At 31.1% G+C, this 23,238-nt stretch overlaps 3 protein-coding genes across 3 annotated transcripts; all 3 read right to left on the minus strand.

Moving 5' to 3' along the window:
- Nucleotides 1-1,410: 1,410 nt before the first annotated feature.
- On the minus strand, nucleotides 1,411-12,822 carry LOC110659600 (dual specificity protein kinase YAK1 homolog). The gene is made up of 18 exons (XM_021817565.2): nucleotides 12,107-12,822; nucleotides 9,633-9,832; nucleotides 8,325-8,478; nucleotides 8,120-8,229; nucleotides 7,909-7,978; nucleotides 7,727-7,809; nucleotides 7,556-7,634; nucleotides 7,421-7,461; nucleotides 6,448-6,570; nucleotides 5,835-5,985; nucleotides 5,279-5,393; nucleotides 5,090-5,172; nucleotides 4,897-4,971; nucleotides 4,517-4,591; nucleotides 3,507-4,330; nucleotides 2,590-2,742; nucleotides 1,824-2,122; nucleotides 1,411-1,669 (listed from the first exon to the last, which is right to left on the minus strand). The coding sequence occupies exons 1-18, from the start codon at nucleotides 12,251-12,253 to the stop codon at nucleotides 1,593-1,595; spliced, it is 2,859 nt and encodes a 952-aa protein (XP_021673257.2). The 5' UTR covers nucleotides 12,254-12,822; the 3' UTR covers nucleotides 1,411-1,592.
- A 2,817-nt stretch (nucleotides 12,823-15,639) lies between these two features.
- LOC110659599 (benzyl alcohol O-benzoyltransferase) lies at nucleotides 15,640-17,238 on the minus strand. Its single transcript, XM_021817564.2, is given in 3 exon segments — nucleotides 15,640-16,180; nucleotides 16,182-16,672; nucleotides 16,772-17,238. Coding segments are annotated over 3 exon segments (1,377 nt in total). The 5' UTR covers nucleotides 17,219-17,238; the 3' UTR covers nucleotides 15,640-15,741.
- Nucleotides 17,239-19,716: 2,478 nt separating this feature from the next.
- On the minus strand, nucleotides 19,717-23,163 carry LOC110659598 (benzyl alcohol O-benzoyltransferase). The gene is made up of 2 exons (XM_058146557.1): nucleotides 22,652-23,163; nucleotides 19,717-20,760 (listed from the first exon to the last, which is right to left on the minus strand). The coding sequence occupies exons 1-2, from the start codon at nucleotides 23,096-23,098 to the stop codon at nucleotides 19,819-19,821; spliced, it is 1,389 nt and encodes a 462-aa protein (XP_058002540.1). The 5' UTR covers nucleotides 23,099-23,163; the 3' UTR covers nucleotides 19,717-19,818.
- Between the last annotated feature and the right edge of the window lie 75 nt (nucleotides 23,164-23,238).

The following is a 23,238-nucleotide window of genomic DNA, read 5'->3' on the forward strand; positions in this document are numbered from 1 at the left end:
TAAAACAAATTGTTAATAAAAATGATCCAACCGAGAGCAGATTGCTGTTGGGATTTGTTATGAAGTGCAAGTGGCAGTGGGATTTGTCTTTAAATCTGAAACATTTAGGTCATCAACCATATGAAATTAAGCCCACAACTTGATTATATTTGTACTCATTTTAGACTATAATATAATATGTAAAAACCTTGGACTCCGTTTGGAGCTGGTATTAAGAAATAAAATAATATTTAAAAAATTACTATTATAAATATTTAAAAAAAGCAATTTAAAAGATTATTTAATATTTTTAAATTCTTATAATTATAATATATCAAATTTAAATTAATTTTATTATTATTATTATTATTATTATTATTATTATTATTATTATTATTATTATTATTATTATTATAGCTTGCCTTAAGTTGGGCAATGCAAAATCTCATAAAACACTTTCTTTGCAAACAGAGTCACTCCTCATAAATGCTTTATGGTTGCCTTTTCCCAACATGCATAGCTTGAGTTTAAGGGAGCTAGCAGGCTATGCAATCAACAGAACAAGGAAACAGAGAACAAGAGCTGCATTATCAAATGGCAGACAACCTCGGGTACCCTCTTGAAGATAATAGAAAGCACAACCACAGACCAAGCAAATGGCATTCGTTGTGTTTTAGAATGTACCTGCCAAATGAACAAAACATTCTTTTCTTGGCGCATCAGATCACCTACCTCCTTTTTCTTGCGGATTTTTGCTAGTCAAGAAAATTCTTTACCAAATTTTACATTCTCTCCCTTCTGATAAAATGAAAATCCCTCAAAGAATACAAAAACCCATTCCCCTTGTTTAGAAATTTTTCAATTAATTTCTTTTTGATCAATTTTCATGTTTGGAATTAAAGAATTCAATTCTTGTTAACTTCAAATAAATTTTATTTAAAAAAAAATAAAAATCATGCATGATTGTAAAAATTTAGTTGAATTCTTCCCTTACAAATAATTTATTCCAACACAAGCCATTAAATAAAAAGGGTTCAGAAATTTCAAAAGGAACCGTCAACCAAACAAAACGCACTCCATCCCACCATGCAATTAAGCTTTACAACAATATCTCAAGCATATGAGGTTCAACCTATACAATTTGTCAACAGGAGAAGTAATTAGAAAACACAGGACCTGCTGAATACTTCAGTTGTCACCTTTGACCTTAGCTCCAGACTGATTCTTCACAGCAGCTGCAAATTACACTTCAATAACCAGGTCAGATTCCTTCAAACAAATTAAAAACAATTTTAGGTTAGTGACATATGTTAAGTACTAAATTGAAAGTCTAGAATAGAGAATCAGGGCCACAGATCTGTGACTTAAGAAACAAGGGCAGAGAGGGGGTGAGGGAATCAATGAAGACATTTGCAAGTGAAAAGCCAAAAGAAACCACAACCATGAATTATATTTATGCAAGCACAATGAATGAACGTGTCTGAGTGAGGGTTTTCCTAGATCAGCCCACTAGGCTCGTGAACTATTGAGTACAACTTTCTTTCCAACACTCAAAACATAACCCCTCACAGAAAAAAAAAAAAAAAGAAGAAGGAACTATGCTGATTCCAAAACTAGGCAATCCTTCCGTGGTCTTTTCTCCCTCGGGATGCTGATGGAGTGCTTGTGACAGGATAATTGGCCCTACGCCCTACAAGAGAATGTAATATAAGTTAAAATCATATTAAACTATCCTATTGCCCATAGAAACTTAGTATAGCTAATTTTACTCTACCAGATTAATATTAAACACATGGAAGAGAGAAACTATTGGAAGAAGTGACATGTCAATGTAAAGGAAGTACCCCATGGCATGCCATTATTGAGTGAACTATTTCCTGGAGAAAGGGGTCCCCCAGAATTAAAACTGGATTGAGGGGGCTGGACCTTGATCTGATTCCATTCACTACCACGAACAGCAGGTCTCCCATGATTGAAGCGCGGAAGAGATTGCTGTCCCAAACGGCTTGGCGAGTTTTGTGAAGTATGAGGCATGAAATGAGAATGCTTGGACACTGAACGGCCATATCCAGCATGCATATCATGAGCTGAAGGAGGGCTGCCAACCTCCATGTGCGTAAATGCTTGAATAGGTCCATTTTGTCTGACACAAGTGGAATCAAGAATGGTGAGAAAACAGTGTATATATTAGTCATTGCCTCAAAAAAAAAAAAAAACCCTGTCCACAAATGACTTGTGGGGGTAAAATGGCATGAAAAGCACTATTTCCAACAATTTTGTAGCTAAGAATGACCAATCCCAAATTTTAAGTTTACCTATAGAATCATCACCCAATCAACAGCTTCCATTTTTTTTACCGAGAGTCCGAGACTTCAAATTCATTTAGAAAAATTAAACCAAGACTTCCAGGTCATTTAAAAAACTGAAAATTCACAACACATATTCATTTACACTTGATTAATATGATACTGCATCAATTACATGAGAGAGAGAGAGAGAGAGAGAGAGAGAGAGAGAGAGAGAGAATAATCCTGTAATTTTTAAAAATGAACATAGATATGCTCAATTGAAAATTAACTCTAAATATACTCAAGAAAATAAAGAGCATACCTTTGAATCAGTGAATTGGAGCTCTGGTTTGAAGTCCGGTTGGATCTTCCAAAACCAACTGATGGATCACCTGAACCAAGATGCATTCCTTTGCTGAACTCGATGCTTATGGAGCTGACCTCTGAACTATCTTCTTGTAGAAGCTGTTCCTCACTGGGACACGAATAATAGATGCCACACAAACAAGTTAAAGAAGCACAATGCTATTAAATTACTTGGTTATTCCAGGTAAGACAGCTATTAGTATCATAAAATTAACACTCAGCTACTTCTGGAACTTCAATGGTTAATAATAATTAGGAAAACACAGATTGAAGATGCTCTTAGCAGATGCACCATCTAAACTTTTAAATGAACAAATTGAGCTAAAATTTTATTAAGACGGGAAAATAAATGCACCATGCTTCTCCTGAATAAGTAAGGCATATTGAAAAGTGGATGATGAAGATTGCAAATCTATAAGCAGAAAAAACAGGCATACAAATTAGACTTAAATCTAACAGTATTATGTAAGACCAAATCATTCAAGTACCAAATTGGTCCTCCACCAACTTGTTGCATTAAATGACACAATTTTGTTTAGATTAATTGAGGACAACCTAACCTTTTGCCATTGACCAACCTATGCCATACTAATAAACTCCAAGAAATGCAATCGTCAATATCTTCAATTAACTCTAGTTTGTATTGACAAATAAATAAATAAATTGCATTTGATAAATGGGCCAGCACCTACTTCTAAGCTAAACTCAAATAGTACCTCCAGAATAAGAACCATTCAGTGCTAAACCCTAAAAACTGAGCTAAATGCATGCTGAATATATAATTGCCGTTCATGAGTATCTGCAGGCATCTAAAAGATGAAGATGTTTGATGTGGTTGAAGTTTATATTGCAACATGAACTGCATTTCCATACCTGTAATTGGGATCCCAATCCCCTGGATCTGGCAATGATAGGCTAGCCCCAGGCTTATCATGAGCTGGTCCCACAATTTGAGAGAAATGCATATTAGAAGGTTTGAAAGAGCCAGGCATATTCTGTTTGGCAGAATGACCAGCAGTACTTCCACTACCTCCATGCTGCTGCATCCAACTTGCAGTGCTAGAATTTGATTGCCAATGTGAGGGTGAACTTCCAAATACTGAAGGATTTCCCTCAGCTGGGGTAGAACTGGTACCATCAGCATATTGTCCTTGCCAATGCAAAGATGGCACACTCTCTTGAGAATGAGAACTTCCAGAATACCCCCAACTTTTTCTTCTATTGAATTGGGTAACTGCAGCCGCTTTTCCTAAAGGTGATCCATGACAATTGCTTCTTGCTGGTGAAGTTGGACCGTAATGTCCTGGAGAACCGGTAGAGACCTGATTGTATGAACTTGGTGGAGTGAATTGTGACGGACTGGTTCCAAGGGGGAGTGGTGCAAAATTTCCTGTCGATGGACTCATACCAATTCCATTTGAATGTGAATACTGAATAAACCTTCGTCTTGCATCTGGACTACTTCCAAGCATTGATAGACCAGCCTTTGCATGCATGTTCATCCCAGAAGGACCAACTGGTGAATAATATGCAAACATATTACAGCTATCCCCATAACTCCCATAACTGCTTCCAAGGCCAATACCATCATTGTAACTACCATGGCTTCCTACACTGCCAAAACTATTACCATGTGCATATGGAACCACTTGAAAGTGTGGGCTGTTATGATGGGATACTCTGGTCCTGCCTGATATCTGCATTCAAATAGAAGTGCTGTAAGTTTAGTCTTTTCCCCCATTTTCCTCATTCAGCATCTGCACATAAAAAATTTAAATTGCCTTGGGTATGACATGTCTCAATGATTGCAACTTTGCAGAATTTCAATTCCTCTTTTGAAAAAAATGAAAGCATGAAAAAATTTAATGGGGTACGAAGCTCACATTGGGAGAGAGACCAGCAGCAAACCAATGCCCACCACCTGGGTGATGGTCCACCTTAAAATTTTGAGTAACAGGCTAAGAAAATTGAAAGACAAAAAGAGTTCAGTATAATTTCAAATGAATAAAAATTGCATGCCACATGAGCCTATGCCCTCAAAACTCAAGTAACCAATGAAATAACTGAGCACCACAACAGTAACAGATAGCCTAATCCAATAAAGAATAGAGAAAGGTGGAGAAAGAAGAGAGGGGGGGGGGGGGGGGGGGGTTTTAAAAAAAAAAATTTTTAGGTCCAGAAAAATTCCTTTTCACACATCACTCCAAGCATCAGGAGCAATTGGTTGATAAATAGTTAAATATAACACTTTTCATCTACTTACCATGCGAGGGGTCTCTGGAGGAGGCTTGTAGGGGCAGGTGAAAGGCTCCCCAGTTACAAAAGGGTGTTTCGAAGCCTGCAGACAAATAAGTTTTAATTCCAATTATTCACAGCCGTAAATTTATATTGCACTGCTGGAGAAATCAAGTCTAAGGCTTGATGAAATTGCAGAAAACTCCAGCAAGTTCAATTACCTGAAAAGGGGACCACCTCTTTGCGGGATCAAACTCAACAAGCCCTCTTAAGAAATCAATCAAAGCTAATCGTACTTGACTCTCTGTTATATGTTAATTATACAACAGAAATCAGACATTTCTGGAAAGATAGTAAAATGTTAAAGAAATTTGTTGAATAGAATCAGGTGCTACAGATATGAGAATAACCTTTCATCATATCTTCATGTGGCAGATTCTTTCTGTAAGGATAGTTTGTAACAATTGCCTCAAGGTTCATATGATGGAAATACTCCTTTCCGATAGACGGTTTTTTCAATTCTCTCTGAGCAGAAACCAGCAACCATCAGAATCAGGCTGTTAATTTATTTAGAAAGAAAAAGAATAAGGAGGAGGAGAGAAAGAGAGGAGAAGGCAAAACCAAAAAAGGCTACATATTTACTCAATTTAACTTCTCATTATGCATAGTACATATTATAATGAAAAACTACAAGAAATAGATAAGGAAGACTTCTAACTATTACGGGATTCTCCACAAGGTGGACTCATCCCTTGAATTAAGTAGATAATAACTATCCCTTAAATTAATGAATCTCATCAATTCCAACACAGGCATAGAGTATATTACATCACAAAGAACAGAGGGAGAGCGAGGAGAACACCCTATGTCTTTAGGCTCTTAAAAGAAAGATCATATGAAGCTATTTATTTTTCACTCATCTACGAATTTTCCCCTTACTTCCAGAACTAGAATTTGAACACTTACAGCTTCGTATTCTTCCACTGTTAATGCTTGGTAAGCACTTTTGCCACCAAAGGTAACTTCACCACTGTCTACATTGTGGACACTTCCAACACACTTAAAGAACTTGCTAGTATTTTTTGCCTCCTTTAGTAGATAATCAGGGGGTTGTCCACTACAACAATGCAACCACACACAAAAGGCTGTTAAAAACAATTGATAAGGAATACCGCTTGCTAAAATATTTTAATAACTAAATTCTTTAAAGAATCAATATAAAAGTAAACTGTACAGTGGCAACACTAGAAAATGATACACAAAAAATGTATGCCACACTGCCACTACCATATGCAAGAATACTGCTTGTCTAATCAAGAAACAGAAGATCAATACCTTTCATAATTCCATTGGAATGAGGAAAGAGAGCGTGGAGAAGTAGGCAATACAAATAAAATTAAAAAAGGAAAAAAATATCAAAATTCCATATATGAAACCCCAGTGAAATTAAAAGGGATATGAGGTAATTCAAGAGAGATAAGGAAGTCCAATTACTGAATTGCACAAGGTAAAGAGAAGCTTTATAAAAATGTCAAATACACTTTAGCTCTTAGTTACCAGCAGAAAAGGGAAGACTTACCCAAGAATTTCAACCATTCTCCTCAAAAGATCAAATTCTGAAGCTCCAGGGAAGAGCGGCAATCCTAGAAACAGTTCTGCAACTATGCACCCAAAGGACCACATGTCAATAGCAGTAGTATATCTGCAAAGGGTTAAGGTCCAAGCCAATCGCCATGATACCAGGACAAAAGCAAGACTATATATGGATCATTATTAAGATAACTATCTAATCAAAAGCAACAAAGCAACAATAGACAGTTGAAGTATAATTTTTAATACAAGATAGTCAATGGCAGAGGATGATCAGAAGGATAGAACTATGTATTATATTACTTCTCATCAGTTAGCAGTGCACGCCAGATACTGGTGTTAGTATCCGCAATAGCAAGATAGCTGCAGTAATGGCCATCTGCTTACTGTGGTTGCAAGTTATATGACATAATAGTTAGCAGATAGTCACTAGAAAAAGGATAGGAGGGGGTGGAGGGGGAAGGCTTTTCACTACAAAAAGTAAATTGTAGTCTGTGAAATGACAATTCAGTTCACATGGTAAAATTTATTCAAACCCCATGACCATTAAACCATGAGTCCATGAGTCATTATCCAAAACACCCATTAATCCGGAAAAATATTTAGCATTGAATTATTTAACTAATTTTGCACCAAACTTAGAAAATGAGGTAATGTATTCTTACAAGTCCTTTAAACCTTCATGAAAATCTGTTTCTTAGAAAATGGAAAGGGAAAAAGGATTGTAACAGAAGCGCAACTGGGAACCTGCAGCTTTAATTTAATTATAATAGGTGCTCAAGCTCAGATTGCAGTTAACCAAATTCAGGTTGAAAATATGCTTTAATTCTAGCAAAAAACTCAACTTGTATCAAGGCATATACCAGGGAACATTTCCAGAAGAAACATCTACATGTGTGCACACACAAAAGCAATTAGTATTAGTAGAAATAATAAAGCAGTTCCTTGATTTAAAAGGATACTGATATCCAAGAAGGACTTCAGGCGACCTGTAGTAACGACTCTGCAGGATAAACAGAAATATGCAATTACAAGGCCTTCCACATAATGTGAACCTGGATATGTATAAAGAGCCTGGGAATAAACATAGATGTGACCTGGATGTAGGAGTAAACAGTACGATCCTCCATGCATGCTGATCCAAAGTCGATTATTTTAACTTCTGCTGTCTTCACACTGTTTTTTCACAATACAAAAATTTGAATTGAACAGAAACGAAGACTTATTATTGAGATCATGCCTAAAACTCATCAAGAAAAGTAATTCACCTTGTGCATAGAAGAATGTTTTCAGGCTTCAAATCACAATGAATTATCCCAGCATCTTTTAATAGAGCCAATCCATGTAAAATCTTTTTAGAAATAAATTTAAAAGGGAATAAGAATATGACTAACTCCAAACATGATGCAGCATTACAGCAACTTTAACTTCTAAGCAGAAATTACCATACCTGTTTAGAGAACAACTGGACAATGCTCAGTGATAAACCCCTGAATTGATTTATCTTAATAAGCTCATACCTGAATTACTTTACAATGTCAAGAACACGTTGTGCAAAGAATTAAAGGCAACAAATGTATGTATAAAGGAAACTATGTCATTTACAATGCAACCTCTCAAATGCACAGATAGCAAGAAACTAAATAAAGGTTATAGCTTACAGATTTGTGTCTAGCAGTTCAAAGCAAATGCACAAATGCCGCTGAAATACAAAATAATCATAGATACGAACAATGTGGTGCTTATCTTCAGGATCATACTTCTTGTTTAGCTGTAACAAACAAACCATGGAGCAAACAGGGAAAGTTCAGTACAAATATTAAAATTATTGGGAGATATAAAATTGAAGTTTTTTTTTTTAATTACCGTTGTCAAAATAGATACTTCAACCAGAGCTTGCTGATAGTAAGCTGGCTGATTTTTAATTATCTTCACAGCAACAAAACAGTTGGTTTCTGCAAACCAGCATTTAGCAACCTGCCCAAAGGTGCCATGGCCAAGAACATCTTTGACAATGTATCTACGGATGTGACATAATCAGCAGGTCATCAAAATGCTTGAAATTATATTTTAGGAATAATTACTACAAGTTAAATCTCATACTTTAAAACATTACAATATCACATAACCTTTAGTTTGGATTTCAATACTCACCATCACTGATGTTCTTTATGAAATTCCTCTCAATCCATTTTTCATTTGATAAAATTGGTTTAGTGGTTTAAGCATCATATAATTTGCTTTAATTTAACATGTGATTTGTAAAAAGCAATTAAGCATTATAAAGAGATCTTAGAGATCAGTTTTAGATATAAGATCAAATCTTTTTAAATGTAGTGCAGATAAATTATTCTTATTTGTAAAAACTGCACTAAAAAATTTTTTAGAACTGCCAAGAGTTTTCTTTAGATCCCAATTATCAACATTTCACAGGAAAATAAATAAGAATTTGAGAATAAAAGATTCAAAAGGGCTTTAATTGTAATGGTTTACTAAAGTGCAGGGTTGATACAGTAATATTTTGGAGCATGGATTCAACTGGCAATGACCACCAAAAGTTCAAGCTGCTAATGTAATTATCCTCACATTTTAACTACTATTTAATCACATTGTACAATCTTTTCTTACATCAAACTTCAAAATAAATGAAAAAAAAAAGTAAAAAATCTATAATGATATTCAAAAAAATCGAGCATCTTTCTTTGGCTTTTAGAAACAAACCATCGACAAGAGTAAATCAGGTTTCATGTATATTCATCAAGTTTATATGGGGCTCAATATGCACTTTGGAGGATTATTCGATAGCTTGTTCACAGACCTAGGTTGCTTTTGTTCTCTCTTTCTTCTGATTATCCATACTCTTCTTCAACTTCTTGCATTCTTCATCTATTTTCTATTATTTAAACTACAATCCATCATTTTGCTATTGCAGATGGAAACAAGCATCGCGCCTTCCCGCCTGTCCCTAAAATCCCAGTTGTTAGTCTCAAATCTTAATATTCACCAATAAATAGCCGGGCTTAAACCCATATACCTCCAATTCCAGCAGATGTCCCTTAAAAGATAGCCCACAACCATTTCAACTACCAAGATTGTACAAGAAATACAACATAATATGATTTTGACGAAAGGGGAAAAATCATGAGGAAATAAAAATGGAAATCATGAGCAAACCTTCTCTGTGCCTCTAGATTGACCAAGGCAAAGTTTACAGTCAGAATCAGATCAGAATTCACATTGTCATAACCATCATTCAGGATGCCAATTGATGGGCTGGTCAAATATCTTTTTGGATTTAATTCTTCAGAATACCTGAACTGTGGATTGCATATTTGATATGTCTCAACTATGTCTTTGGTCAGTCTTGCCAACAACTGCACATATTAAAAGCTATCAGTCAGCCGAAAGATCTGTCTCAAATAATTTCGACTCAAGAGTGCTTCAACTACTTAAAGCAAGACAGATCAACAGAAATGACAATGATGTGGGTAGATAAGTTCAAAGATAAACAAGACTGGCAAAAAGATAAAAGGCCACAAAAGGCAGATAGACACGTAACTTGTGACAGAGGTGGTCCAAGCACAGGATCACCATATGCACCTAACTGGCAGCGTAGCACAAACTCAACATCTTTGTTTACATAGCCAATATTGATTTCTTAAGACCCAAAAACTAAAGAAATTTGGATGGCCCTATGTACCTAGTTCATGATCTGATACTGGACACCTATATCATTTGTGAATGATGTCAAACATGTGTGTGCTTGTCAATATATATGGTTAAACATCATGGACCAAGTAAATTTAGATATCATGTAAAGTCTCAAAAATTCATGTATACTGCCACAAGGATTTCACCATAATTTCCTCTCATCATGTATCAATCATAATGAATGTTTAATAATCATCAAGTTTAGGTTGCACTTATTAGAAATTAAAGATCAGTAATTTATCAGATTTTATCAAACCTCAAGTCAGATCCCTATTTAATCCACCTATATGTTCAATTGAGGACTGAAACCCCAAGGTTTAGGACAGCAAGGTGGTGCCCAAATGGAAACACCCTGCTTCTCTAAGAGTCATCATAATATTTCTCCAAGCACCCTATTGTATGACTGCTCTAGATGGGGAAAAAAATGGATCTAGAAAGTAAAGGTCAAATTGTAATTTGAAAAACTTTCCATTCACTTTTACTTATTTTGTTTTATTTCTTTATTTCTTCCCATCCAAACAAAGGAGAAAAATATAATTTCCTCTTTATTTTATCTTGCTCCCAATTTTCGTCACACTTTTCTTTCCCCTCGTCTTCATCTCCCCCAAACACAATGTTAGCGTCAACAAATGCACGAGAGTGTTCCAGCCAAGTGCACAAGGGCTTGATGAGAACCAAAAAGCAAAAACTAATGATATAAAACTACAAAAATATTAATCACAAAAGAGCCAGGCCTAAATAACAAAAAATGAATTTCCAGAAAAACGCAGGGGTGTAGCCCAAAACAATATGTTATATCATAATCTACTAACCATTCAATTATTTTTACTCTTTACTTTTTTTCAGGAGTTTTTTTTTTTTTTTTTTAAGAGATGGATAATAAGCCTTGAAATCTAAGGATCATGCTTGCTATATGCCTTAATCCCTTAAATTCAAAGAAATAACCCCAATGGAATTTTCAATGAGATTTGTGGTGAAGTTGAACCATTTGGATTAATGCCTGATCTTGTAACCAACCAATCTGACACCCTAGTACCTGAAGGAAGTCCTCCTTAATTCAAGTTTTAGGATCCTCTATACATAGAACAACGCACATACTCTTGTTTTGTTAGGGTTTTGCATAATTCTCCTTTTGAATGTTTGTGAATCATATTCACTGAAATTTAGAGTTTACAAGATTCTCTTTCCTACACCATACCTTATATTATTACTAATAAATTTTCTGCTCTCCTCCGCCTATAAAACATATGCTAAACATAAGCCAAATAAATCTATATATTCTCTTCTGTAGTTTTATTGTTTTGACACTTAAAAAACCTAGTGATTTAGAGTTTGCTGCAACAGCTTGTATTAAGAACCTATAGAAATATACAGTCTTTCTCAAGTCCAATTGAGAGCTTATAAGTGTCCCACTAAATTCATGATATAGCATCTATATATTTGCCCTTCTTCACTAAATGCTCTTTGAAGCTAACAACCATGCTTTATAATCTCAAATGGTGAATCTTTAATGCCTTTGCAACCATAATCACATAAAGGAAGGTAACCAGCAATTGCATATAGGCTTTATTCTTATTTACTATCTTCATCCTCGTGCATTATGAAATGCACAGTTGCCTCTTCATCATCTGTGTTTTAGACATTGTGCATATAGATATCTAAACTGTTGCCATTAGGTTGGCATCAATTGCACATAGAATGTGATTCTTCAACTGGAGAGTCCAAACTCTATCACTAAGCCTCTCAATCTAATGCCTTTCATGATCCAAGTCCTAAAGTTTTCAATTCACATATCTAACACAAAAATGGTCAAATTTAAATATGCAAACTCAATCCACCACCTCATAAATGAGCATAAGAATCGCAATAAAATAATCCAATAAACAAGATTAAAAAAAAAATCAAAAAGCAAAAAAATACCCAGAAAAAACACTCACAGGCCTTCTCACAACAACGCGCAAAGTTTCTGCCTTGTTCGCAGGTTCACTGCCCGACGTATACGGCTCAAATGCTAGCTGCCTCGGCCGCCACCGTAGTGAAGACGCTTTGAATTCTTGCGCTTCATTAGCGCTTAGCTCATCCATTGACACTCAAAATCGAAAAGAACGAAAAGGGCAAAGAAACCCCAATAATCAAAATCCTATCTGGAATTGCTCCATTGATATATGAATCAACACACACAGCGCCACAAGAAAATTCAGATTGATCAGCTATTGGACAGTCCACTTAGAACACAATTTCGGTTGAACATATAAGTGGAAGAACCCACCAACGGATTCTATTCCCATATCTCTTCATTCACTTACATGACGTCAAAAGCACAAAATCACATTAGTCGATCCATGAAAATTAACAAGATTCAGCGTTGGATTACAAATGAAGCGATCACTGTTAGCTCTTGATAGATTAACCAAAAAAAGGAAAAATATTAAAAAAAAGGATCAAAATTACTAAGAAGATTTTAATAAGAGAGGATAAAAAGGATGAAATTTAAGAATTAAAATTTATATAAATAAAAAATAAAAGACAAAGTAATATACAATAAGAACAAAAGAGATTATAATGAATAGAGACAGGATTGGAGGTTCTATAGAAAGAGATAGGCAGACGCTTAGAGAGAGAAAGAGGGAGTCTCTTGAGAGAGAAAGAGAGCGAAATTCTTGTGTGTGTATATATATATATTTCTAGCTCCCATTCTTTGCTTCCCAGTATTTGTGTTTTTTTTACGAAAACATAGCCGCAGTCGCAGCCGCAGCTACTGTGTTTTTTTTATTAATTATTTATATTTATTATTTTTAATATTATTTAATTTTTTTTCATATAAAATCAAATTTATAATAATTATATATATATATATATATAAATATTTAAAAAAAATAATGGACTTTGAAAATATTGATAATTTTTACTCAATTTATTTCACACGTAGGCGTAGGTTACAATTGGAAAATGGCACGCAATAGTCTGGTTTAATTAGTAAAGATTATTTTCTGGCACGAAATAATCACGTGCAAGTTATCAATTGGATAGAATGTGAGCCAACAATGTTTTGAAAATTAAAATAAAATGGATAATTAAAATTTCAAGATTAAATTTCATATTTTTTAATTTAGACTAAAATTTAAGAAGCTTAATTTTTTTAATTAATTTATTTTTTAATTTAGTTTAAAAATTAATAAACTTAAATTTTTTTTACTTTTAAGTTAAATTAAATTTAAATTAAAATTTTAATACTAATTTATAAAAAAAATTAAAATACACCGAAGTATTAAAAAATAATATTTTTTATAAAAATAAAAATCAGTTAATTCCTTGATTTAGGCCCTATTTGACTATAGCTATCAGTGCTTAGCTATTTATATAATTATTAAAATAAAAATATTTAATAAAAATAATGATTATATTAGCTATTAAATAAAAAAAAATAATTATATAATATTATTGACTCTAATTAAAATACTTAATTAATCTATAAAATTAAGAGGAGTAACTTTTTATGAATTATTCTCTCAACTTTTAAGATAAATATTATAACACTAAATAGTATAAATAAGAAAAATAATATTTAAATTTAAATTTTTATCAAAATGTTAAAAATTACTTTAAAAATGGTTACTAAACAGGTTCTGATTTTTATATATTTTGTGAATGAAGGAGCATAAACACCCCAATAAATCTTTCTAATTTAGTAGCAAGGGCTAATTTTCAATGTTGTGGTGAGAGGATGAAAGGCAATAATGCATAAAATTTATTGAAAATTCTTACCCATGTAGTTTATTGACTATTTTGTCCCATTTTTAGTAGTGATAATTAGATGTTTTTTCACTAATAATTCAGATGTAATATGAATTAAAAATTTTGAAAATATTAAAAGAATAATTTTTTTTTATTTCAAAACTTGTTAATGAGAAAAAAATGATTAGTACTTTCTTTGATAAAATATTGTTTGATGAGGTGATGAAAGATTCAAAAGTGTGCAGTTGGGCTGGGTTTGGATCAAATTGTGCTTACTTCTTGGGCTTTTTGCCTTAAGTGGGCTTTTTTTTAATACCATTTTAGTTAATTTTAATTTAATTAGTTTTTATTTTAAATTACGAGGATGAGTCAAATCTATTCATAAATATAAAATTTCAAATTTTAACTTATAAAAATTAATCTAAATACTTATAAACATTTAAAATTTTAAATAATTACGTATTTGATTAAAGTATTTATAAGTGAATGATGAGTAATTAATATATTTGATAAAAATAGCTTATTAGCATATTTATTATCAAATGACTAAAATAATATTAACTAAGATTTATAATAAAATTTTAAAAATTAAATAAGGATAATATAATAAAATACTAAGTGAAACAAACTTATAAATACATGACTTATAAACATCAAAATAAAAAGTTGGTCCCTCAATTTATTTTTTTTAACTCAAAAGCTCAAAAATTATTATAAAAAATATATCAATATACTTTTAGAGCTTATAAGTTAAGATAAATACCTCTAAATATATTAATATTTGGTTTGACTTACAAGTTAAAAAATTATTTAAAATAAGTCAGAAGTCATAAATGGACATTTAATTTGACTTATAAATCGATCAAACCTACTTATAAGTAAAAAATCATAAGTAGATTAGTATTTGATTCCACTTATAAGTTAAAAAAATTATTTAAAATAAATCAGAAGCTATAAGTAAAGATAAGTTACGACTTATCTACTTATTTTAGATTACTAAGCAAAAAACTATATTATTCTAATAATTTTTAAAAATATCAATGTTATACTCATTTTAACAACTACAATTCTTAATTGCATATCATTTTTTATAATTTTAATAAATTAAATTACTTTTAAACATATTTTAATTAAACACTTAAACTATTTAAAAGTTATTTTTAAGTAATTTTACAAAACGATTAATTACTTATTTTTAATTTGACTTATAAATTAAAAAATATATTATAAATCAAAAGTTAAAAATAAGTAATAAAACCAAATACCATAAGATATTCATTACTTATGACTTATTTATTTATTTCAAAACTATCTTTAACAAGTTAAAAGAGTATATTATTTTAATAATTTTTAAAAATAACAACAACGTTATGATTTATTATTTTTATAATTTTGATAAATTAAATTTATTTTAAACACCTTTTAATCAAACACTTAAACTATTTTAAAATCAATTTTAAATAGTTTTATCAAATAATTAACTATTTATTTTTAAATTAACTTATATGTTAAAAAGTTATAATTATAAGTAAGTAATGAAAACAAATACCTCCAAATCAGTCTGATTTTATTCGGTTTATGTTCATCTTTAATTAAGAATATTTTCAAGTGAATTTAGACACTAGATGTAACTCTTTGATCTTTATTTGTAAAACATGTAAATCCTTCCTTACATGAAATATTTGAGGAAATTGCAAACCTGTGCTACTAGAATGTTCTCTTGGAGACTCCTATATTAAATTAAAGCAGAGGCTTCATTGATGTAATAGTAAATTCACTATGCTTATTAATACAATGCCTTTCCAAGAAAGAAAATTTCAAACAACAACACCTGAGCTTATAAAGCAGACACGCGTGAAGATCCGTTGATGACACCATGGATTGGCTGGCTCTCCAACAAATTGTTTACCTCCTTTGCAAATCTTTCCATTGCTTGGGTTGGCAAGCAAATTGGAAACACAATTCCATTTTCACCTTTCTTATTTTCAAAAGGTACATAAACGCTTGCAACTATAGGGATGGCTTTCACAGGCCCACCATACATAGCTTTGCCCCATCCAAAATCTACCTCTCTAAAGCGTGCATGTCTCACGTCCGTCACAATGTAACTTCCCTCCACGTGCAAATGAGGCCTACCCTTAATCACCATTAGATCGGCTGTGGATTGTAGATACTCTCTACTCACATCCGTGGTAGCCTTCCTCACCAATTCTATTGCATAACCTATCGGATTTTGAGTGAGTTCTTCAGCAGTTGCAACCACCGTCGACGACGCAACCGTAATACCCTTCTGGTAATAAAGGAGGATTGAATTTTTTGCGCACATTATTAAGATATATCAGGCGCATCTCTTGTTTGGGGTCTGGTTGGAGTGCGATTGTTCGACATTTCCATAAATATGCAGTTAATATTTGAAAAGTAGAACACCCATGGAGGTGGGGAGGGGCAAATCTTCGAAGAGCAGACAATTGAGTTGATCGAATAAAAAATGACTTGTCAACTATGTCATGAAGCGGAAATGGAACCCTTGCATTGCTTGTACTGTTGTTGTCTTTAACCTCATCGTATTCACGGTGCATGCATGTGACACGAGGTGGGTTCCTTGCATTAAGTACATGCCTTTGCCACACTGGGCGGATGGAAGGGGCTTGCTCCCCTCGAGCCATCTCGGCCACGGCTGACAAGAACTGGACAATACCAGGTGCATCACTCATGGTGTGATTCAGACGAAGGGCAAAAACAAAACCACCGCACTTAAGGCGTGTTACCTGCAAGTTAATTTGATCAGCAAAATGATCAAGATATGGCTTTGTTTAACAAAACTAAAAATACCCACATGAATTTAGTCAGCAAGGAACAACTCAAACCTGAATTAGCAAGAGAGGGCAATTAAGCGTCTCACTTGAGCCAGGGACGTCAAGAAGAAGTTCCTCCAAGTAAGGGAACGGGGGTTGAAGTGCGTCGCCGGACTGATCAAGTTTAACATTAGCATCAGCCTCCATAAACAGGATACCTTCACCGGTGCATTCCACCAAAAGCTTGCGATTAGGCCCTCCTCGAAGCCTACCCGCAAATGGATTGTAAAAGACAAGTGCTTGAGCAAGAGCCTCCCTGCTGACCTTAACAGGGTCTTTCCCTTGCATAGAGGGGTGATAACGATAAACTTGTAAGATGGGAATATGGCAGCGGAGACTCTCTTGGTCATCAATGTCAGATAATGGCTTAAACTCATGAGGGGTGGGCGTAGCCGGGGTGAGTAGCTCAGGTTCACGCCTGTAGACCTTGAACACAGGGGACGTTAGTGGAGGTGACATGTCTAGTGAACGCTGTACAGTGAACGCTGTACAGTAAACGAATCAAAGTGAGTGAATGGCCAGGAAATTTCAAAAACTTGGGGATCAACGGCATGGCAGGTTATCTATTAAATAGATGGAAAGATAGGTTCACACGCCATATGAACGATCGCATAGGGGTCCCGTTCCTTGTGACTGAGAATTAATTCGTTCAGTGTTCTACACGTGGGTGGGACCAAAAAATATTTCTCTCACGTGATTTGTGATTTTTGGAAAGAAATTCTTTCCAAGATAAGAATTACTAAATAAATAATAATTAAAATATAAAGTAATTATTTATTAATTAATAAAATATTTTAATGTATGTAAGAATTATTATTTAATTTAATTTTTGAAATTAAAATTTATAAATTATAATTTTAACAGTAATTTACAATGATCGATTCTCTGGGGTGCTATATATGAACCTCGGCGAGTGGCAAGTCTCCAGAGCAACGTGATTTAGTGCACCCAATTAATAAATATTTAATACATCCATTGCTAAGTCAAAAACCTTCGGTTTGTACATATGGGTTTGCCAGCGAGTGCTCTTTCAATCCATTAATGGTGGTTCCTGGTCGTCTTCATATCTGGAGAACTCGTTTCTGGGGATGCTAATCGGTTAAATATTTATGAGGATAAAATATAATTAATTTTTTAATAGGAGGGGATTTAGAAAATATATAATTAAGTTCAAACAAAAATAAATATAGAATTACATATATATATTTAGGGATTAAAATTTATTATAATTGATAAAAATTTATAAATTACACTTTTATCTAACAATAATTAACATTAATTTGTTTTTTTCACAAAGTATATATTTTACTAATTTTAAATATTAAAAAAAATACTTAACAAAGAAAGCTGTATATTGCACCAAATTAGCATTTCCATTTTATATATTCAATAAACACTTAAAATATTATTTCAAGTAAAAAAAATACTTGGTATTAAATTTTCATAATATAAAATACGATATAAGAAATTTAGAGGCTTTATTTTTTTTTCCTCGTCATTTTTCATTATAATTTTTTTATTATCTTTTTATAAGTTTATATATTCTTAATACTTTTTTATTTTCAAAGTATTCTAAATAGATATCATATATTATTATTATTATTATTTATTCACTTATAGAATTTTTTTAGCATAATCATATTTAAATTCCATAAATTTGTCATCAACATTATTTTTAGTTTTTATTATTAATATTATTAATTTAGAAACATTTTTAGTTTTTATTATTAATATTATTAATTTAGAATCAATGTATTATAATTATAATCAACATTGTAATTTTTTAAATTTCTTAAATATATTTATTTATATCAATTTTACCTAGAAAATTATTAATATCATATAAAAAAAATAATGTGTAATATTATATTAAAACGAGTGTAATATCATATGAAAAATATAATTTTTTATGTTACCGAGACAATATTAGTAATCAATAAATATATTTAATAAATTTTAATAAGGGCAATGTTGCACTTATTAGAAAAACCGTTTAAATAATTATATAATTATTTATAAATTATATTTTTCATTAATTTTAAATAGTCGAAAAAAATTAATAAAAAAAAAAGGTATATGTCACCCTCAAGTTAGCATATTCAGTCCAAACTCAACCTAGCACCTAAAATATTAAGAGAAAAAAATCTAGTATAATGATAGTGATATTTTGTATTTTTATGTCCAGCAATTTCATTATCAGTTGAAAAATATATATATATATACATACATGCATCTGAGTTTCTATTTCAACTGCTTATTAAATTGTATAATTAAGTTTGTATTAAATTAAATAATATTATTAAGTAATAATTATTTGAATGTACTTGAAAGAGATATTCTCACATTTAAAAATATAAAATAAAAAGATAATATATAAATAATTTAGTTATAATATTAAATTAATTATTTATTATAATATATAAAGTAATTTAATAATTTGTATAAGTTAAGATTAAAATAAATTAATATTTAATTTATTTAACACTTTTTATAAATTTAAAATTAAATTAAATTAATTTAAAAAATTTTATGAATTTTTTATTAAATTATCTTTAAAAGATAAAGATGGTATTGCATAAAAATTTCTTAAAAATTATAACCCTTTATCGTATATGGACTGTTTCTTCCCATCTATAAAAATTATTAAGTGTTGTTAAATGTGAATTAAAAATTATAAAAATATTAAAAGAATAAATTTTTTTCATTTTGTATTCCAAATTTTTTAAAGAAAAATTCATATATACTTTCTTTGATTTGCAGTTATTTCTTGTGAGAAAATTGGACATTTTCCTGTGGGAGTTCTGGTGATGAAAGAATCAACGGCGAACATCTGGGCTGAAATTTATGTTGGATTTAAAAAAAAAAAAAAAGATTTAATTTAAAATCCAGAAAGTGCTACATAACTCCCACATTACCAGAATGTCCTCTTGGAGACCCCTATGCATACTGCAATAATATCAAACTAAAGCATTGTTTTCATACATATAATAGTAAATTCACTTTGCTTATTAACACAATGCCTTTCCAAGAAATAGATTTTCTAACAGTAACACCCGAGCTTATAAAGCAGACAATACGTGTGAAGATCCATTGTTGTCACCATGAATTGGTTGGCCCTCCAACAAATTGTTCAACTCCTTTGCAAATCTTTCCATTGCTTGGGTTGGCAAGCAAATTGGAAACACAATTCCATTTTCACCTTTCTTATTTTCAAACGGTACATAAAAGCTTGCGACCATGGGGATGGCTCTCAACGGCCCACCATACACAGCTTTGCCCCATCCAAAATCTACCTCTCTAAAGCCTGCATGTCTCAAGTCCGACACTATGTAACTTCCTTCCACGTGAAATATAGGCCTACCCTTAATCACCATTAGATCAGCCACAGACTGTAGATACTCTCTGCTCATATCCGTGGTAGCCTTCCTCACCAATTCTAATGCATAACCTATCGGATTTTGAGTGAGTTCTCCGGCAGTTGCCACCACAGTCGAGAGCGCAAATCCATTACCGTAATACCCTTCTGGTAATAAAGGAGGATTGAATTTTTTGCGCACATTATTGAGACATATCATGCGCATCTCTTGTTTGGGGTCTGGTTGGAGTGCCACTGTTCGACATTTCCATAAACATGCAGTTAATATTTGAAAAGTAGAGCATCCATGGAGGTGGGGAGGGGCAAATCTTCGAAGAGCAGACAATTGAGTTGATCGAATAAAAAATGACTTGTCTAATATGTCATGAAGCGGAAATGGAATTCTTGCACTGCTAATACTATTTATGCCTTCAATCTCATCGTATTCACGATGTATGCATGTGACACGAGGTGGGTTCCTCGCATCAAGTACATGTCTTTCCCACACTGGAAGGATGGAAGGGGCTTGTTCCCCCCTAGCCATCTCAGCCACAGCTGACAAGAATTGGACTAGACCAGGTCCATCACTCATGGTGTGGTTCAAACGAAGGGCATAAACAAAACCACCACATTTAAAACGTGTAACCTGTGAATTAATTTAAACAATAAAATGATCAAGATATGGCTTTATTTAGGGATTTTTACCAAAAAGGTGTAATAAAAAATAAATTATACAAAAAAAATGTGAGTTTGAGAGTAATTATCAAAAAGGGGTGAATTATGTTGAGTTGGACGAGATGAATGCGGGATGCTGATTATAATATCGTTTTTAAAATCCGAACGCTATTTATAATAGCGTCCGCATCAAAAATTTTAAAGGAAAGTCCTATTTAAAATAGTGATAATCTTTTTTTAAAATAATAAATAATTAATTAAAAAAAAATTTAAAGATTGGACGCTACTTATAATAGCGTCCAATTTTTTTTAAAATTTTTAATTATTTTATTTATCCTTTAAATAAATTAAAAATATTATTTTAATAAATAAAATCATAATATTTAATATTATATATTATAATATTTTTATCATAAATATTAAATTTTAATTTAAAATTAAATTAAAATTTATTAAAATAAAAAAATTAAAATTAAAAATAAATAATTTAAAAAATTTAAGAAAAGTTAGATGTTATAAGCATTCAACTTTACATTAAAATTTTAATTATTTTATTTTATATTTTAAATAAATTAAAAATATTATTTTAATAAATAAAATTATAATATTTTTATTATAAATATTATTTTTTAATTTAAAATTAAATTAAAATTTAATAAAATAAAAAATTAAAATTAAAAAAATTTAGAAAAAGTTGAGCGCCGCGTATAATTTTTCTTTAAAATTTTAATTATTTAATTTTATATTTTAAATAAATTAAAAATATTATTTTAATAAATAATATCATAATATTTAATATTACATATTATAATATTTTTATTATAAATATTATTTTTTAATTTAAAATTAAATTAAAATTTAATAAAATAAAAATAAAAATTATAAAAATAAATAATTAAAAAAATTAAAAAAAGTTGAACGGTAAGTAACATTCAATTTTTCTTTAAAATTTTAATTATTTTATTTTATATTTTAAATAAATTAAAAATATTATTTTAATAAATAAAATTATAATATTTAATAGTATATATTATAATATTTTTATTATAAATATTATTTTTTAATTTAAAATTAAATTAAAATATACTAAAATAAAAAATTAAAATTAAAAAATTTAAGAAAAATTAAACACTACATCTAATTTTTTTTAATTATTTTATTTTATATTTTAAATAAATTAAAAATATTATTTATTAAAATAATATTAAATAATTAATTTTTTTTATTTTATTATAAAATAAAAAAAATTATAATAAAAAAATTATAATATATAATATTAATTATTATAATTTTATTTATAAAATAAAATAATTAAAAATTAAAAAAAAATTAGACGCGACTAGCTTTTCTTAAAATTTTTTAATTATTTATTTTTTTAATTTTAATTTTTTATTTTATTAAATTTTAATTTAATTTTAAATTAAAATTTAATATTTATAATAAAATATTATAATATATAATATTAAATATTATGATTTTATTTATTAAAATAATATTTTTAATTTATTTAAAATATAAAATAAAATAATTAAAAATTAAAAAAAGTTAGACTTTAAATTTTTTTTAATTAATTATTTATTATTTAAATAAAAGTTGAGTGCTATTTTAAATAAAATACAACTTTTCTTTAAAATTTTTTATACAGACACTATTACAAATAGCATATGAATTTTAAAAATATTATTATAGTTAACCTTCTACACCCACTACTTTCAACTCAGTATAATTAATTTTTTTTAATAATTACTCTCAAATTCATTTTTGTTTAGTATAATTTATTACATCTTTTTGGTAAAAATCACCTCTATTTAACACAACCAAACATACCCATATGGATTTAGCCAGCAAAGAGCAACTCAAACCTGAATTAGCAAGAGAGGACAGTTTAGTGTCTCACTTGACCCAGGGACATCAAAAAGAAGTTCCTCCAAGTAAGGGAACGGGGGTTGAAGTGCGTCGCCGGACTGATCAAAAGTAACATCGGCATCAGCTTCTATAAACAAGATACCATCACCAGTGCATTCCACCAAAAGCTTGCGATTACGCCCTTCCCGAAGCCTACCTGCAAATGGATAGTAAAAGACAAGTGCTTTAGCAAGAGCCTCCCTGATGATTTTAACAGGGTCTTTCCCTTGCATAGAGGGCTCATAACGATAAACTTGTAAGACGGGAATATGGAAGCGGAGACTCTCTTGGTCATCAATGTCAGATAATGGCTTAAACTCGTGAGGGGTGGGCTTAGCCGGGGTGAGTAGCTCAGGTTCACGCCTGTTGACCTTGAACACAGGGGACGCTAGTGGAGGTGACATGTCTAGAGAACACTGAACAGTAAGCCAATAATGATAAGGAAATATCTAAAAGCTTGGTACCGAATGTATGGCAGGCTACCTGTTAAATAGAAGGAAGGATAGGTCCACACGCCACATGACGACCGCGTAGGGTTCCTTGT

This window comes from Hevea brasiliensis, chromosome 5 (assembly GCF_030052815.1).
Source record: "Hevea brasiliensis isolate MT/VB/25A 57/8 chromosome 5, ASM3005281v1, whole genome shotgun sequence".
NCBI classification, from domain to species: Eukaryota; Viridiplantae; Streptophyta; class Magnoliopsida; order Malpighiales; family Euphorbiaceae; genus Hevea; species Hevea brasiliensis.

Excerpts from the sequence above, each read along its gene's own strand:
- LOC110659600 (XM_021817565.2), bottom strand. The coding sequence starts at position 12,253 with ATGGATGAGCTAAGCGCTAATGAAGCGCAAGAATTCAAAGCGTCTTCA. Across the intron at positions 8,230-8,324 it reads AAGTATCTATTTTGACAACG|CTAAACAAGAAGTATGATCC; the intron begins GTAATTAAAAAA and ends TGTTTGTTACAG. Across the intron at positions 4,331-4,516 it reads CTGCTGGTCTCTCTCCCAAT|ATATCAGGCAGGACCAGAGT; the intron begins GTGAGCTTCGTA and ends ATTTGAATGCAG.
- LOC110659598 (XM_058146557.1), bottom strand. The coding sequence starts at position 23,098 with ATGTCACCTCCACTAGCGTCCCCTGTGTTCAAGGTCAACAGGCGTGAA. Across the intron at positions 20,761-22,651 it reads GTCCTCTCTTGCTAATTCAG|GTTACACGTTTTAAATGTGG; the intron begins GTTTGAGTTGCT and ends ATTAATTCACAG.